The 16,899-nt window shown below is 44.2% G+C and overlaps 2 protein-coding genes across 2 annotated transcripts; both read left to right on the forward strand.

Moving 5' to 3' along the window:
- Positions 1-2,323: 2,323 nt before the first annotated feature.
- Positions 2,324-3,146, forward strand: LOC311612287 (uncharacterized protein; the record flags this gene model as incomplete). Its single annotated transcript, XM_084865137.1, has 1 exon — positions 2,324-3,146. The coding sequence occupies one exon, from the start codon at positions 2,324-2,326 to the stop codon at positions 2,957-2,959; it is 636 nt and encodes a 211-aa protein (XP_084721263.1). The 3' UTR covers positions 2,960-3,146.
- A 6,839-nt stretch (positions 3,147-9,985) lies between these two features.
- Positions 9,986-10,760, forward strand: LOC311612289 (uncharacterized protein; the record flags this gene model as incomplete). Its single annotated transcript, XM_084865140.1, has 1 exon — positions 9,986-10,760. The coding sequence occupies one exon, from the start codon at positions 9,986-9,988 to the stop codon at positions 10,418-10,420; it is 435 nt and encodes a 144-aa protein (XP_084721266.1). The 3' UTR covers positions 10,421-10,760.
- Positions 10,761-16,899: the final 6,139 nt, after the last annotated feature.

Consider the following 16,899-nt stretch of genomic DNA (forward strand, 5'->3'; position numbering starts at 1 on the left):
CATACTGCTGATTCATCACTTAAGTCCAAGCAGACTGATTTGGACCAGATGACCTCTTCACCCCATCATTCTAGGAATCAGAATCTGGGTTCCTGTGTGAGCCAAGGCATGTATATCCTGGCCACGCCCACATAACTGAACCCATTGGAACAACCTGAGCTGATGCAATGTCTGCTGAGAGAGTGGCAGAGCTATCTCTGCAGGGTGATGTGTCCATCATACCTCTCTGTGCCTGTCTTAGAATGTGGTCCCTGATGAGGATGACATGGGTCATAAGGAATAACTATGTGTAAACTGTAAAGTCGATGCCAATGTAGTGAAAGGATTTTTAAAAATCTATTAACTATTCATATGTGCATAGCCTTGTAGCAGATGGTGATGGAGAATAAGAATAAGGCACGAGTTGTGTTGTTAAAGTGTTTATTCATATCTCATTTGTAAAATATTTTACATAAAGTATAATGGAGCAAATGGGACTTGAGTCGTCTCAGAAAGGAAATGTCATGCAATAAAGCCATGGGAGTAGGGTAGGGAGAGACATGTTTGCAGTATAGCTATAATAATACGTCAATTCCTCTTGGGAAGCAAAACAGAAATTGTTCAGGGTCATACTGCACAGAGCTTTGAATGTTGCTCAAAAAATGCTGGCCTTGACCCTGAATGGATAATAGCTGTGAATTAAGAAGAGATGTCCCATTTTAGGATAGATGGATAATTCACTTATAAAGGTCTACTGTGTTACAGGACCTTTTCTAGGCATTTTTCCTTCCGTGATTCTGCTGACCCTCGTGGCACTGTTGAGAGTGATGTTTAAAGTTGAAGAAACTGAGAATGAGAAAAGTGAGGTGATTTTTAACAGATCGCACTTGGATTCTGTCCCAGCCTTTTAACTGTGATGGTACACACACACACACACACACACACACACACACACACACACACACACAAACACACACACACACTCACACGATCTGCCACCAGGGTGGCTGGGACACATGCTGGGCATTTAGAAGTTTCGGTGAGTCTTAGTTCAAAGCCATCCATGCAATAGGACAGGAGGACTTGGGAGGCCAAAGCCCAAGAAGGAGGTGTGACAGCCAGGCAGCTGTAAGGAGAAGGAAGCATTGATGGTGAGGATGCCCCGAGTTTCACGGTGGGAGGAGGAAGAGCTGCCAGGGATCACTTGTCACAGGACCACATGGGTGGCAGGAGGCGGTTCTATCATGCTCAGGCCCTGTCTCACTGGCTAGGGCAGAGCCCACGGCCAGTATAAAAGGGCATCTGGACCAGAGAACCTTCATTCACTCCTCCTGAGGTGGTGATAGGCCCTGTGCTGCTTGTGTACTCGGTAAGTGTCCCCTGGGAATGGACCAGGGCCTTCCACAGAGGGTCGCTCAGATCAGAGCAGGGGGACAAGGCAGGGCCCGGGGGTTTGGGTTTATATTATTAGAGAGAGACCAGGCACTGAAGGATGGAGCCAGGAGCAGATAGGAAGACTGCAAGAGCAACAGGTTCTAGCAAAGGCTCCAGGTGTGCTGAGGGGCCAACTGGCCTGCAGCTGTGTGGGAGTGCCAGGAGGAGGGACGGAGACCTCTGGCTGCTCTGAGGTCCCTGAGAGGTTTCAGAAAAAAGTTTACCTTTAAGATACTGTGTCCTCTGCAAGGTATGATTTGGGGATGGAGATTCTTAAAACAAGGAGCAGATGAGAGGCATTCTGGGTTACACATGTGGGTGTAGGACGGGGCTTGGGAATGCATGTTAAAACTCCAGAGTTGAAAGAACCACAGAAGTTGAATAATCTTCAGACTAAGCGATTGGTTAAGAGGTGGTATTTCTGAGAAGAACAGAGCTCCAGGCTGTGAGTCCAGGGACCTATCAGCTTCCTGTTGATAAGTGAGCCAGCCAGGAAAGTGTCTACAATAGGAAATGCTTTTTACAGGGTTATTTTTACAGGATATTTTTCCTCGTGAAGGAAATATTTCAGTTCTAACTTAGTCTCTGTACACAATTTCAGTATTTCGATGAAATAAATGAAAAAAATTGCTTTTCACTTTTTTAACATCATTTGGTCTCAATTTTCCAAGTGACACAACAGATGATGATCTCTTCCTACTCTACCTAACAGGGTGAGCTGAGGTACAAAATGATAAAAAAGGAAGGGATTTGTTTTCCCAGACGGATCAGAAGCAGGGCATTTAAATGTAATGGATAGAACTGATGTTGAAAGGACAGGAAGGGGCAGGGGTGGCCTCTGTGTGAGACTGACTTGCTGTCTGACTCTCCCTCAGCTCCTGAACGCCTGCCCGCCCGCCTGCCCGCCCAGATGTCCTGCCAGCAGTGCCAGCAGTGTGTTCCCAAGTGCCCTCCCAAGTGCTGCACCCCAAAATGCCCTCCTAAGTGTCCCCCCAAGTGCCCTCCAGTCTCCTCCTGCTGCAGTGTCAGCTCTGGGGGCTGCTGTAGCTCTGGGGGTGGGGGCTGCTGTAGCTCTGGGGGTGGTGGCTGTTGCAGCTCTGGGGGTGGTGGCTGCTGCCTGAGCCACCACAGGTCCCGCAGGTCTCGTCTCTTCAGACACAGAAGCTCTGGGGGCGGAGGCTGCTGTAGCTCAGGGGGCTCCAGCTGCTGTGGAGGGAGCTCTGGAGGCTCCAGCTGCTGTGGAGGGGGCTCTGGAGGGGGCTCCAGCTGCTGCGGAGGGGGCTCCAGCTCTGGAGGGGGCTGTGGTCAGTCCTCTGGAGGTTCCAGCTGCTGTGGAGGGGGCTCCAGCTATGGAGGGGGCTCCAGCTATGGAGGGGGCTCCAGCTATGGAGGGGGCTGTGGTCAGTCCTCTGGAGGTTCCAGCTGCTGTGGAGGGGGCTCCAGCTATGGAGGGGGCTCCAGCTATGGAGGGGGCTCCAGCTATGGAGGGGGCTATGGTCAGTCCTCTGGAGGGTGCTGTGGTCAGTCCTCTGGAGGCTGCTGCTGAAGTGGACCCTGAGCCAAGAAGAGTTGACCTGAGAATCTGAGAGACTGTGAACTTTCAAAAACAATATTCTCCTTGAGCTCCGGAAAGTCCAGTCCTCTCTTGGATCCTCATCCCTGGCCACAGACCCCACATCTGTTGCTGCCCTCACAGGCCCATGCCAAAACTCCTCAGCCACGTCATGTCCTGTCTTCTTCCAGGTGCTGCCTGGCTGATGTAAAACAATAAAACAAGGAATCTGCTCAGCAATTTGTTTCCGAGGGTGTTTTTCTTCTGGGGTGGCCATTGTTCTCTTCCACCCCGTCCTCTGCAGGCGGTGGCCTGGGAACCTTAGAGGCAGAGGGTCATTCCGTCCTGAGTTAGGGTGAATGGGGGAGAGTATGAGAGACAAAAATTCCTAACTCTGTTTTGTCCTGTGTCATCTGGGCCTAGCATTGTTGTACAAGCCTCAAAATATTTTTAATAAATATGAATTCTTGTGTTTTCTAACCCTGTCCTCCATGTTCTTCTCCCTCTGTGTACACATCCTCTAACTGCTGACATACCCCCGCCAAAACACACACACACACATACACACACACACACACACACACACACACACACACGAGGGAAAAATGAGTAAATTAATTTTAAAAAAGGAAAATATTTGAAAATACATATTTCTCATCCATCACCTCAACTGGTTTACTTCCAGGCATCCTGGCACCATGGGGTGTAAAAATTATTCTTGTACTAAGTTTCCTAAAAATCTTGCCTATTGCTTCCTTTTCCAGCTCTAATACTTCTCTACAATTTTTCCCCAGACACACTCCTGATGTCACATGTATGCTCTCTACTGAGCATACTACATTTAAGACCTGACAGAAAATGTTCCTAACTTAATTCCTAAGGTGCACCATTTGTACTGACTGTGGAACCCCATGTCCCTGCTGCACTGAACAACTCACCCTTAGCTAGGTAGAACTGAGACTTGTCTGTGGGAAGCACGGAACTTGGTTGGAAAAATCAAGCAGGGGCTGCCGCCTTTGGCAAGGTCCCCCTAGATGCCCTACACCTTTCAGAGAATCCCGCTTACAGACTTTCCAACCAAGTCCCATGCTTCTCCACACTTGTCCATCCTGACTCCTTAGTACATGGGAAATAGTAGAAGTTACTATTGTAGTTCACTATCTAGAATACTTCAAGTCTCAATAATGTATATCTTCCACTATCCTATAGAATAAAAGGCTAATATGCAAATTGACTGGATGGTGTGAAACTAGTTACCATGGTGCACCCTGACCACCAGGAGGCAGATGCTCAATGCAGGAGTTGGCCCCTGGTGATCGGTATGCTCCCACAGGGGGAGGGCTGCTCAGCCAGAAGCCAGGCTCACAGCTGGTGAGCCCAGCAGCAGTGGTGGCAGCACTAAGTCTCAGTCAGACATCCCCTGAGGGCTTCTGGACTGTGAGAGGGGAAAGGGCAGAGGATTTCCCCCCCTCCCTCAAGTGCATGAATCTCACACACTGGGCCTCTAGTTATTTGATAAGTGCTGTTACTGCTACGGCTGTTATTATTAGCTCCATTACTTGTTCTTTCTTTTATCTGGAATTCACTTCAATTTTCTCTTTGCCTTCTGGATAGTTTGCAATTCTATCCCTTCTTGAAGGCCCACCTCCAATCTTATCTTCGGTGAAGCCTCATCTAGCCATCCAAGTGTTTCCTCAGGGAGGTGGATGTTGAATAATCTGTCTGTAACCCCCACATTGAGCAAGCTTGGCTTGCAGGATATAATAAAAATGTGACATTATTGTTATATGCTACTGCTCTTAAAATTTTTACTCAATAGGATGGTCTTCTGATTACTAAATGAACACTTGGGGAGACCTAGTGGTTTTATGGTCCTTTTCAAGTAATAGAAATAAATTTTGTTGTTTTAGATCACTAACCTGATCTCAGTTTGGAAATTAGAATATTCAGTCTGAGAAATAGTCACAATGCCAAACTTGTTTAATGGCATATTTGTCAGTCCTATGGGTTTCCTGCCTGATATTTCTCTCTCTTCCAGTTTTCTAAATGTAATCTCTAGCCCCAGCATGAGGATTAGGGGGAAGGGCCACAGTCTCAAAGGTGGGTGCAATTTTCCACCAAAAATGGATGAAAGTAGACAGCAGAATCAAGTTTCTGACGACTCCTCTCATGGGCATTTCAGTGTCTTCCCTTTATCTATGACATGGGCACTCCCCACTCATGACAGGTCACTCCAGGGTCAGAGCTGGTTCTACAGTCTTCTCTTAGACAAGGGACGAAATGGCTCCACATCAGTTATCCTCTCTCATGTGATTCATGCCCGGTCACAGGAAGCATTCCTACCTCATTTGACCCACATTTACAGCGAACTGGAAACCTTTGCTTGATGACAAAGCTGGTCTAATTTCCATCCCATTCCCTGAGGCAAGAGCTGGGTCCTACTTCTCCACATTTCCCAAATCAGAGAGACAGAGTCAAAATAAATGGGAAAAGACGTGATCACAGTTATTTCTTTAACTTTGCTGTGTGAGATGGATTGCCTTACTTTAGATTTGCCTTGCATTTCTACTCTAGATCTGCGTCATGTTCACTCCCTATCTATCCGTGTCAACAGAAGACCTAGAAAGCCAATCATTCTAAATAATAATAGGGGAATATGCAAATTGACCCTAACAGTGGAACGATCAGAACAACTGCTGGACCAGTCACTATGAGGTACACTGACCACCTCTCAGTCCCTTTCCCCGGCCTGCAGGCACCGATTGCCTAATTGTGAATGGGGATCTAGGGGTGGGTGGTAGTTGACACGGGAGGCACCAGGCCAAGGCCCCCAGCACCACACAGAGGGCAACCAGTGATGGAGGCGATGCTGGCAAACGGGCTGGAGCTCCCGACCTCTTGGTCCCTTCCCCTGGCTGTCAGGCACCGATCACCAGATGGTGAACAGGGAATCGGGGGTGGGTGGCAGCGGGTGGAGGGGCCAGCTGTGGACAGCCAGAGAAGATGGTCCTGATCTCAGGCCAGGCCTAGGGACCATACCTGTGCACAGATTTCATGGACCTGGCCTCTAGTTTGCCTAATAAAAATGTTCTTTATTGACTTGAACTCCAGCTATTGACTTCACACAGACAAAGCAAGCAAATTAATCCTTTGAGGTTTCAAATGTGCTTCCAACGTATCACCCAGATCTAAGTCAGGTTGATTGATGATTTGGGTAGCAGATCCATGGAGTCATGGACCATATGATCCCTTAGGCCAGTTATCTTAAGAATCAGTGCTCTGTTGCTGAGTAAGACTTACTTACGTATGTGAGCCAAGGAATTGATATCCTGACCACTCCCTTATAACTAAACCTTTTGTAACCGCCTGAGCAGAAAGACAGGAGTCATGCTCAGGCAGCCTAGGTTCAGACCTCTGCAGGGTTATGTATCCTAGTCATGTATGTCTTCATAACCCAGGTCTTATGTTGATGGCCTAAGTCATATGGAAAACTATTTGTAAACTCTAAAGGTCTATGTAATGCAGGTTTCATGCGTGACAAAAAATAATCTGTTGGCTGCCACAGCATGCATCCAGAAGGTGATTAACAAAAATAGTGGTGATTGCTATGATGATGATGACAGCTTTTGGTGTGCACAAAATGTGAGAGGCAACATCCTGTGAGCTTCATGTGTGTTATTGTGGTTAACACACCTAACAAATTCATGACCTAGAGGTTATTGAAATCACTTATCTCACATATGAGGAAACTGAGGCAAAGAGGTTAAACAATGTTTCTCAAATTATATACATAGTAAGTTTCAGAGATAGAATTTATGCCAGGCATGTTTGACTCCAGAGCCACAAACCTAGCTTCTAAGAAAGTTTTTCAAGCTTAGGTTGATTTTAAGAGGTAAATGTACTTTGGAATCTGAGCTCCACACAACACACACCAAATCCATACACCACACTTAGAAAAACACACACACATCCCAGACAATAAAAAGTGAATGAAATTCATCACCACCAAACCAGCATTACAATAAATATTACTGGGGGGTGGGGGGAGGGCAGGTGAAGGCATATGGGGGGTAGGAGAGATTGGGGGGAGGTTAAGAGGGGGTGGGGAAAGGAGACATATGTACTACTCTTTGTAATGCTTCAAACAATAAAAAATAAATGTTAAATTAAAAAAATAAAATAAAGTACTAAAGATGAAAAAAAAGAAATGTTAAAGGGACTTCTCAGGAAAATAAAATAAAATAAAAAAGGACATAAATATGAATAATTATATGGCAATGACTATGTACCTATCAAATGTATTAAGTACTCCAATCAAAAGACATAAAAATGAAATCATACTATCTGCGGCAACATGGATGGAGCTAGAGAGTATTATGAAATAAATCCCACAGAAAAAGGCAAAAATCATATGATTTCACTTATATGTGGAATCTAAAGAATGATATGAACAAACAAATAAAACAGAAATAGTCTCATAGATACAGAGAACAAGCTGATAGTTGATAGAGGGGAAGGTGTTTGGGGGACTGGATGAAAAATGTGAAGGGAGTAAGAAGTATAATTGGTTTCAAAATAGGCACAGGGATATAAAGTATAGCGTAGGGAATATAGTCAATCATATTTTAATAACTATATATGGTGCTGGGTGGGTACTAGATTTATCTAACCACTATGCTGCACACCTGAGAACATTATAATGTAACTAAAGGCTGAATGCACGAAATTCGTGCCTTCCTTCCCCCACCTGCTGGCACCGGCTTCCCTCTGGGACCCAGGCTTCCCTCTCAGCCCTGGCTTTGTCCGGAAGATCATCTGGAAGGGTGTCTGGTCTAATTAACATATCACACTTTTATTATTATAGATATTAAATATCAACTGTATTTGAAAAAAATAGTGATTGACAAATCCAAGTTTATATTAAGGAAACTGAAATAAGAATGCATTTTTTTAAAGTAGTAAATACACACCTAATTACTCAGAACACAGATACACTGAATCATAACAGTAAACTGTCTAGACCAGTGGTCGGCAAACTCAGTAGTTAACAGAGCCAAATATCAACAGTACAATGATCGAAATTTCTTTTGAGAGCCACATTTTTAAAAGTTAAACTTCTTCTGACGCCACTTTTTCAAAATAGACTCGCCCAGGCTGTGGTATTTTGTGGAAGAGCCACACTCAAGGGGCCAAAGAGCCGCATGCGGTTTGTCCACCACTGGACTAGACCATGTGAAAAAGTTTGGAAGCATCTATATTTCTTTAACACGGAGGGCGGGAGCTAATGGATTAATATTGCAGGAGGAAGGGGAGGGTTTTGGGAACCAAGCTCTGAGAAAGAGAACCGAGAGGCAGGAACTGCTTAAGAACAATAAGGCGGCAGATGATAGTAGGAGTCCTTCTTCACCCCATTTCTAAACAGCCCTATTCCGAGCCCAGCAGCAGCTGTCCTGAGCCCCATGGAGAGAGACAGGGAAGTAGCTGACAGTCACCTCCTGTCACAGGACCATGTGGGTGGCAGGAGGCAGTCCTCTCATGCCCAGGCCCTGTCTCACTCACTGGGGCAGAGCTCAAGCCCAGCATAAAAGGGCCGTGGGGATGGAGCATCTCCATCCACTCCCTCCTGAGGCAGTGACGGACCCTGTGCTGCTTGTGCATCTGGTAAGTGTCCGCTGGGGATGGTACAGGGTCTCCCACATTGGGGCGCTCACCAGAGCATGTGGACAGGAGGGCAGGGTCTTGGGAGTGGAGGAGGATGTGGAGAGCAGGGAAGGAGCAAAAGTATAGAAATTCTGATGAGCAAAGTGGGCTGTGAGGCAAGAAAGATTGGAATGATTCTGTGTGTCTGTGCTATAGTTAAATTAGTTTTGCATGCCTTTTGGGTTTCTCAATTTTAAGCAAGTTAAAACAATCTTCCTTAGAAGGAACTGTTGACCTTGCCGAAATGAACTCTGTCCCTTCCCAGAGCCTGTCCTTGGGTCACAGCGATTCTCAAAGAGTGGGAGCAGAGGAAGCCTATTTGGGGTTTCATAAACGCAGAGATCCAGTGTCCTTAGGATGGTGAGGAGCACTGACGAGGCATCTGAACCAGAAGCCCCAAAGTTGAATAGTGACTAGCAAGTTGAAGTTCATGGTGCTACCGTGAAAGATAAAGGAGTCTGTGTATTGTAGACAGTGTATAGGTTGGCCTGGGTTCACTGGGCCAACAAACCTCAATTCACATCCCAGCTCTTATCACTTCTCCATTTGAAATAATAGCTTAGAATTGCAAAGAGTAAACATACAAGATGTTTAATGGCAATATATGTGTACATATATACATATGAATAATTATATGGGATAATAATAATTTTAATGTAATATATAATAATATGTACTGTGAAAAGCTACTAGTTCCTGCAAAAGAAAGGTTTTGTTTTTTTTTTAAAGTGTTTTTATTGATTTTTTTTTAGAGAGGGAGAGATATCAATGATGAGAATCATTGATTGGCTGCCTCCTGCACGCCCCCTACTGGGGGTGAAACTCATAACCAGGGCATGTGCCCTGACGAATAATCAACTATGACTTCTTGGTTCATGGGTCGGGGCTCAATTACTGAGCCACACTGGCCAGGTGAAAATTCTTATTTCTTCCTTAACAAAGAGTTCTGCAGCTCTAAATGGAGTCCTAGATTGGACATTTCCAAACTTCTGAGTGGTGCAGAGTGGACTTGAGTCAGACTGTAAATGCCAATCGCCTTTACTTATCATGAGCTTTGGGCAAGCTTGTTAAACATCTGTCCTCTGTGTCTTGCTTTGTTAAAAGAAGTTCATCCATATCTATTTCAGTAAAAACTCTTTAGGCTCAAATGATAAGTTACTTTAAAGAAAATTTTTCATGACTTAGCTTGAACAGCTTCAGAAATGTAGAGTGAAAAATGATGGTAAAAAGACAGTAGGGAAGGTCTCTGTGTGTGGGACTGACTTCCTGTCTGACTCTCCCTCAGCTCCTGAACGCCTGCCTGCCCGCCTGCCCGCCCAGATGTCCTGCCAGCAGTGCCAGCAGTGCGTCCCCAAGTGCCCTCCCAAGTGCTGTACCCCCAAGTGCCCTCCCAAGTGCTGCACCCCAAAATGTCCCCCTAAGTGTCCCCCCAAGTGCCCTCCAGTCTCCTCCTGCTGCAGTGTCAGCTCTGGGGGCTGCTGTGGCTCTGGGGGTGGGGGCTGCTGTAGCTCTGGGGGTGGTGGCTGCTGTAGCTCTGGGGGTGGTGGCTGCTGCCTGAGCCACCACAGGCCCCGCAGGTCTCTCCGCCTCAGACACAGAAGCTCTGGCTGCTGCAGCTCAGGGGGCTCCAGCTGCTGTGGAGGGAGCTCTGGAGGCTCCAGCTGCTGTGGAGGGGGCTCTGGAGGCTCCAGCTGCTGCGGAGGGGGCTCCAGCTCTGGAGGGGGCTGTGGTCAGTCCTCTGGAGGCTGCTGCTGAAGCTGACCCTGAGCCTAGAAGAGCAGAATCAGAGGCACTTAAAGGGACAAGATCATCTTCCTTGGGCCTGCCCATGTTGCTGAGACATTTTAGTGAAGATTTCAAGTTCTGTCCTGGAAGATTCTTCGACCTGCAATCCAGAAATCTGCGTCCTCTCCTAACATCTCATCTTCCAACCTCTGACCCCACCTTTGCAGTTGCCCTGGGAACCCCAGATTATTTCTCTGGCTGTCCCCCTCTGGAAGGGAAGCAATAAAACAGTCTGCTCCCCAGCTTGTTCTCTACTGTTGTCTCTTATTGTACACTTTCTGGGAAAGGAGTCTGGTCTCGGTTCTTTCTCTCTCTGCCACTTGGGCCCTGAACCAGGATTGCCTGCTTTTAAGACTCCGAGAGACCCCACGAACACAATTCCTTCCACTTCTGCTGGTCATTAGAGCTGAAAGCAGTCCCTCTGTCTTGGGATCCAGAAGCCAGAATCCACTCCCAAAAGTCTATTCCTCTTACACCAAATTTATTGTCTGTCTTGGGATCCCCAAACTACAGGCTGTAGCTCATTCCCTAGCTGACCTCCTTGCATTCTGCTTGTTCAAACAAAACAATAAAACGAAGAATCTACTCACCACCTTGTTGTAGACTCTTTGTTGGCTGCTTGTGTCCCAATATTTTTTTCACCACTGTTCATTCATATGCTGCCTGGAGACCCTGGAAAAAAAATACGTGCTAGTGACGTGGTGGGCATGGAAGGAGGGGGGAGAAAATGGCTCTGGCTCCTCTTCTGACAATTTATCTCAGAAGAATCCTATGTACCTGCCTGAGTGCAACCTACTGGTGTCCTCTATGAACACAGTGCCTTAAACTCTGGGCTTTCCATTGCCTTGGGCATGACAGGAAGACAGATATGTATCCTATGTTCTATTGGTCTCCTTTTTCTCTTCGTGATATTCTTCCTACTCATCCCCAGATTGCTTTTTCCTTCAGCAAAAGGAAAATGTTTAGAAATTATACATGAACTTTCTAAAAATAGATCATGAGTATTAGTTAATTCTAATTAGAAAGATGCATATTACATGTGGCAAATATCATAAAAATGTCAAATCCATAAGAAAAGAACCAGGAACTTTAAAAATATCACTAACTTCTCCCTTTTCTTGAGGCCCAAGTCCAAATTTTCAAGTCAAATATTTCATCTCTATATTTTGTAAAGAAGTCTTGCTTTATCATCAAAGATTTTTAAAATATCAAATTTCATAAGATCTAATCATTATTACTTTTCTTTGAGTTATTATACCTTGACAATCTTAATAAGAACTGGATAGTGGCTAATTAGTCATATATATGTTTTAATCTATGAAAAAAACACAGATGTCTGGTGGACCAGAGAGTTGGAACCCATCAGAACAGGATAGTTCACACTTCACCACTGCTGTAATCAGTATGACCTCTAGATGTCACTATGTCTCTAATTAATCACTCAAGATTCAAAGTCCCGTGAGGGATCATCCAAAGAGCTGTTCCAAGAAGTTATTATAGAAGAGGAATATTATCTCCTTTGGTTTTAGGAATAAGAGGAAACTCAAACACTATGCACACTGGGTAATTCCCTCCAAGTCACCTAATACACTAACAAGTATGGAGTTGATTGTTGGCCAAAGTAACATAACTACCATCTACATATAAATTCTCAGACAAAAGCATCTTATATCTCCAAGAACTGTAATGCTGCAATTGAGACCAGTTATACTCAAAAGTCAGAGGTTCTTTCTCTCCCCTTAGACTGGCTGCCTCCTAACGATGGATGATATTGCAGACCAGAGTTCCAGTGTTTCCCTACACGGTCATGGAGATTTTCTTCTAAGAGTTTTATAGTTTTTACTTGTCAGTTGGGTTCTTGATGCATTTGAATTTTTTTAATGTCATATTTTTTAAATATGTAGATCATTCTTTTACTTGTGGCTCTTCAAAATGTCTTGACACCTCGCCAAAGTCAAATGACCATACACTGATGGGTTTACTTCTGGACTCTATTATCTTCCATTGATCTTTATGTGCATCTTTGACCCAGGTTTTCTTTTTCTTTTTCTCTTCAGCATTTGGAAAATGCCATTCCTATGCCTCCTGACCTCCACTGTTTGTTTGTTTGTTTGTTTTTGTTTGTTTCTTTTTAATGAGAAGTCATGTCATTATTAGGGTCTTTGTAAGTGATGAGTCATTTATCTCTTGCTGTTTTCAAGAATTTCCGTGCATCTTTTCTTTTAAACATGTTTACTAAGATGTGTCTGAATGTGGATCTCTTTGTGTTTGTATACTTTAAGTTTATTGATCTTTTTGACTCTTTGGTTGTGTTTCATCAAATTTGGGGAATTGTCAGCATTATTTTGAATATGTTTTCTTTTTCTCTCTCTCCTTTTCTCCTGCTTCTCACATTAAACATATGTTGGTGAGATTAATGGTGTCCCACATTTTTGTGGCTCTGTTCACTTTTTATTACTCATTTTTTAAATTTTTGTTCTTCAGATTGCATAATGTCTATTGATTTATCTCAAGTTTGATGATTCTCTTTCCTGCCAGTTTAAATATACTACTGATTCCCTCTAGTAAATATTTTATTTCATTTAGTGTATTTTTAACTCTAAAGTTTCCATAGTTATTTTATATACAAATATATTTTATTATTGACATTCTGTATTTGGCAAGGCATTATCACACCTTCCTGTAATTCTTTAAGCATGTTCTCCTTTAAATATAGCTATAATAGCTGCCTTAAAGTTTACTTAAGTTCAATCTCTGGCTCTCTCATAGGATGTTTGTTTCTTGCTTCTTTTACTGTGTATGAATAACAATTTTCTGCTTATTCCCAAGTCTCATGTTTTTTACTGAAAATTTGTCATTTTAGATAATATATTATAGCAACTCTGAATAGTGATCCTTACCCTCCCCCTCCCGAGGTTTGTTGCTGTTGTTGTTTGCTTGTTTATTTGGCTAGTGGTTTGGAGGGACTGTTTCAGTGTGGGCTATTTTCCCTGAAGCCTGCAGCCTGAGATGTTACTCCTCCATGTGCTCAGCCTTGGGTGTGTATTTGGTTGCCCTGGATGACAATAGTTTCAGCAGAGGTCTCTTTGGGTGTCCCTTTCTCTGTTGAGTTGTCTTCTTCTACTGGTATCACACCTGACAGGCATTAGCTGGTTGATGCTCTACTGTTTTTGATAATGTTCTGGGACATAAATTGTTTCATAATCTGATCCAATTAGACCCAGAAACTTCTGCAAGCATAGTTTTTATTTTAATTTTTTTTTGTTAAGCATAACCCATTTCCATTGACTTTTAGAGAGAGTGGAAGGGAAGGTGAGAGACACACAGAGAGCAACATCGATGTGAAATAGACACATTAATTGGTTGCTTCCCTCATTAGCTCCTACCAGGGCCTGGGATTGCACCTGCACCCAAGGCACATGCCTTTGATCAGAATCGAACCCAGTAACCTTCAGTCTACAGGCTGACACTCTATTCACTGAGCCAAACTGGCTAGGGCTGCAAGGGTAGTTTTTGAGGCCAGTCTTTAAGGTTTGTTCTACTTATGGCTCTACTTAGTTTCACCTTCCTTGGTTTTCTGGGATAAATTAGCTGTCCTGCACTTTAGCATATTGTTCTCATGGATCAACAGGCTCTTCTTAATTGCTTGCCAACAAAAACTCCCTTATTTTTCTAGAGTGTTTAGAGGCTTGGATATCAACTCTGCTCTGAATAAAATTGGTTATTTTGGTGAGAATATTGGTTTTCCATTCTCATGGCCTGCTTCTTTGCCTGGCCAAAATCTCTGAGCCACTGCTCTGGAGCTGGGATGGGAACAGTTGTCTGCTTTCCTCAGAGTGATACACCTGCTTTATGAACAGGATGCTGTACAGGGCAACCTCTAATCTTCTTGGATTGCCTCTTTCACCCTGGAACCTCTACTGTAGAGGTGGATTTGGGCAAAGGTGATCAGGGTTCCAGTATTCTGGGCCTTGTGCACCTGAGATAGAGTCACTCTTGACTCACAAATCCGATTTGGATGGAAGAAGGAAGTCCCCAAATCTTGGCTACCATCCCCTGGAATTTAGTCTTTGCAACTCAGAGTGGGAGGTGATAGAAAACAATGTTTCAAAGACACCACAGCCCATGTCTCGGATCTAGGGAAGGAGGAGTCCCATCATTTCCTGGAGTGGAGCTACCATCATGGGAATTGAAAAGGGTCAGGCAGGAAACAAGTTATGATTTTAAGCCATAGATTCTTGCTGTTGTTACTGATGTTTAGTAAATTTTCTTGAATAAACTTTTTTTTCCCCATTTGCTGTGTGCCCTTACCAGCCATTAGTGATTTTGCTGGAAGAGAGTCCAAGGTGTTCTTCATGCTGTCCTTCTGAAGGTTCTCTTTCAATGTTTTTGGTTTAGTTGTCTTTTAAGACTCAGCAGCTCAAGACGTTATAAAGATTTCTTTTATAATCTGTAATAATAAAAGCATAATATGCTTATTAGACCAGATGTCCTTCTGGGATGAAGCCAGGCTGCAGCCATGGAATCCAGGCAGCCACCCACGGCTGCAAGAGAGGGAATGAGGCAGCTGCTGCTGCTTTGAAGGCCTACCCTTGCACGAATTTCATGCACCGGGCCTCTAGTTTTTCTTATAAAGTTATTTTATAAGGAGTGTGGGCAACCTAAACTCTAGGCACAATTTTAACTCTTTTCTTCTAAATTTCAGAATCTTCTCCTCTTCTTCCTCTGCATTATGAGAGATAGGGAACGAAAGAGACTGCCCCCTTTGGTGAATAAAAAACTAAGCCCATTCTTTGTTAGTAACAACTTCTTCTACTGAAATGAAAGCCATGCGTTTAGTCCTAATGGTCTGGGTTAACAAGCTAGTCCTTTTGATATTATAGCCTTATGTAGAAGTCAGGATTTGGCTATCATCCTACCTGAAGGAAAAAGCCAAGATCAGAAGATCGCTTAGCCCTTCTTACTAGAATATATGACTATTGCTAATTTTTAGAGGCAAAAGAATGTACCTGTTGGAGTCATGACATCAATTTCCTAGATACTCCTACCAAACTGAACTTTTTGTACAATTTAATAAAAATGTAATATTCCGGAAATGTAGTTGAAGTGTCCACAGTGCCCCCCCCCCCTTCCCCCTTGCACTTATGAGATAGCCAAATTGTTAAGTGTCTTACTCTTCACACTATTCTTGGTCTGTTGTGTAAGGTGAGGTGCACCCACAGATTTCTCTATTCTATTTATGGAAGGGTGTTCACAAAGGTCTTAGGTGAGGATGGTGAACACAAGAAGTCAAGATCTATAAAACAAAAGTGGGTGTCATTTTGTTTTCCTATGATTCTTTGTTCTCCCCAAATACATAGTCTATTCTAATGGCACGTAGATTCTTTCATTCAACAAATATTAATGAGCATCTTCTTTATTGTCAGGCCCTAGGAATGAAGAAATGACAAAGTCTCTATCATTAGGGAACTGTTTAATAGAAGAGATAGGACAAGCATTTAGGTTACCTAGACCCTGAGCAGCTATAAAGTCTGTAAGAAGTGTCCATGAAGTTCAGAGATTAGAGAACTCAGATGTGGCTGGGAGACCAGGCAAGTCTCCATGGAGGCGATGACATTGAGCTGGGTGATGAAAGTCATGGACGATGGGTCAGGGTGGACAAGTAGGGTCTTCCTCAGACTTTGGTGGTATTGAATCTGATTCTCCTTCTCTGATCCTAGAAAGGCCTCAACAGCAGTAGTTTCCACATCCATCCCTCTCTCCCCTCCCCCACCCCCCCCCCGGAATGTAATTTAGACTTAGTCATACCCACCTCCACCGAGGTCAGTCTGAAGGCCCCAGACTTCTGGACACTCACTCACATGTGAATCCTTTTGGTCCAATCACAGGTGTGTGTAGCTGAGGAATTCATCCTTGGGGATTGTGAAGCATCCAGATAGATAACCTGCTCCGTGGCTGTCCTCCAATAACATGTTGCCTGGAGGCTTCAACTGGAGGATGTATAAATGGCCTCTTCCTTCCTGGCCCCACAAGGCCTCCAGAATCCTCCTGGGGTGATATTTCCGCACATCTTCTTCTAGGGTGAGGCTACTTCTGAGTGGAGAGACACTTTGATTCTCCTCACTCAGATGCTGCAAAGGCAGCCCTAATCTTTTCTCTTGTCTCTTTTTCAGAGGTTAGATAAGCCAGGTAGGAGAGGTTTGGTAGAGAGAAGGGGAGGCAAGTGGGTCCCTGCAAAAGACCTGAAATGATCGCCTATGGGAGAATGCTATGGAAGCTAGAGAGCCAGAGAAGGACAGAAAGCACACACAGACTTCAGAGTCTGAGGACAAAATAAGGTTGAGTGAAGAAAGAGCCAAGACACAGCTCTCCTTTACATTTGACCATGGTAGACATTGGCCTGGGAAATGTGGACTAGGTTGTGTATTTTTTTCTCATTTAAGAAGGGT

This window comes from Pipistrellus hanaki (genome assembly GCF_964339955.1).
Source record: "Pipistrellus hanaki genome assembly, chromosome: 18".
NCBI classification, from domain to species: Eukaryota; Metazoa; Chordata; class Mammalia; order Chiroptera; family Vespertilionidae; genus Pipistrellus; species Pipistrellus hanaki.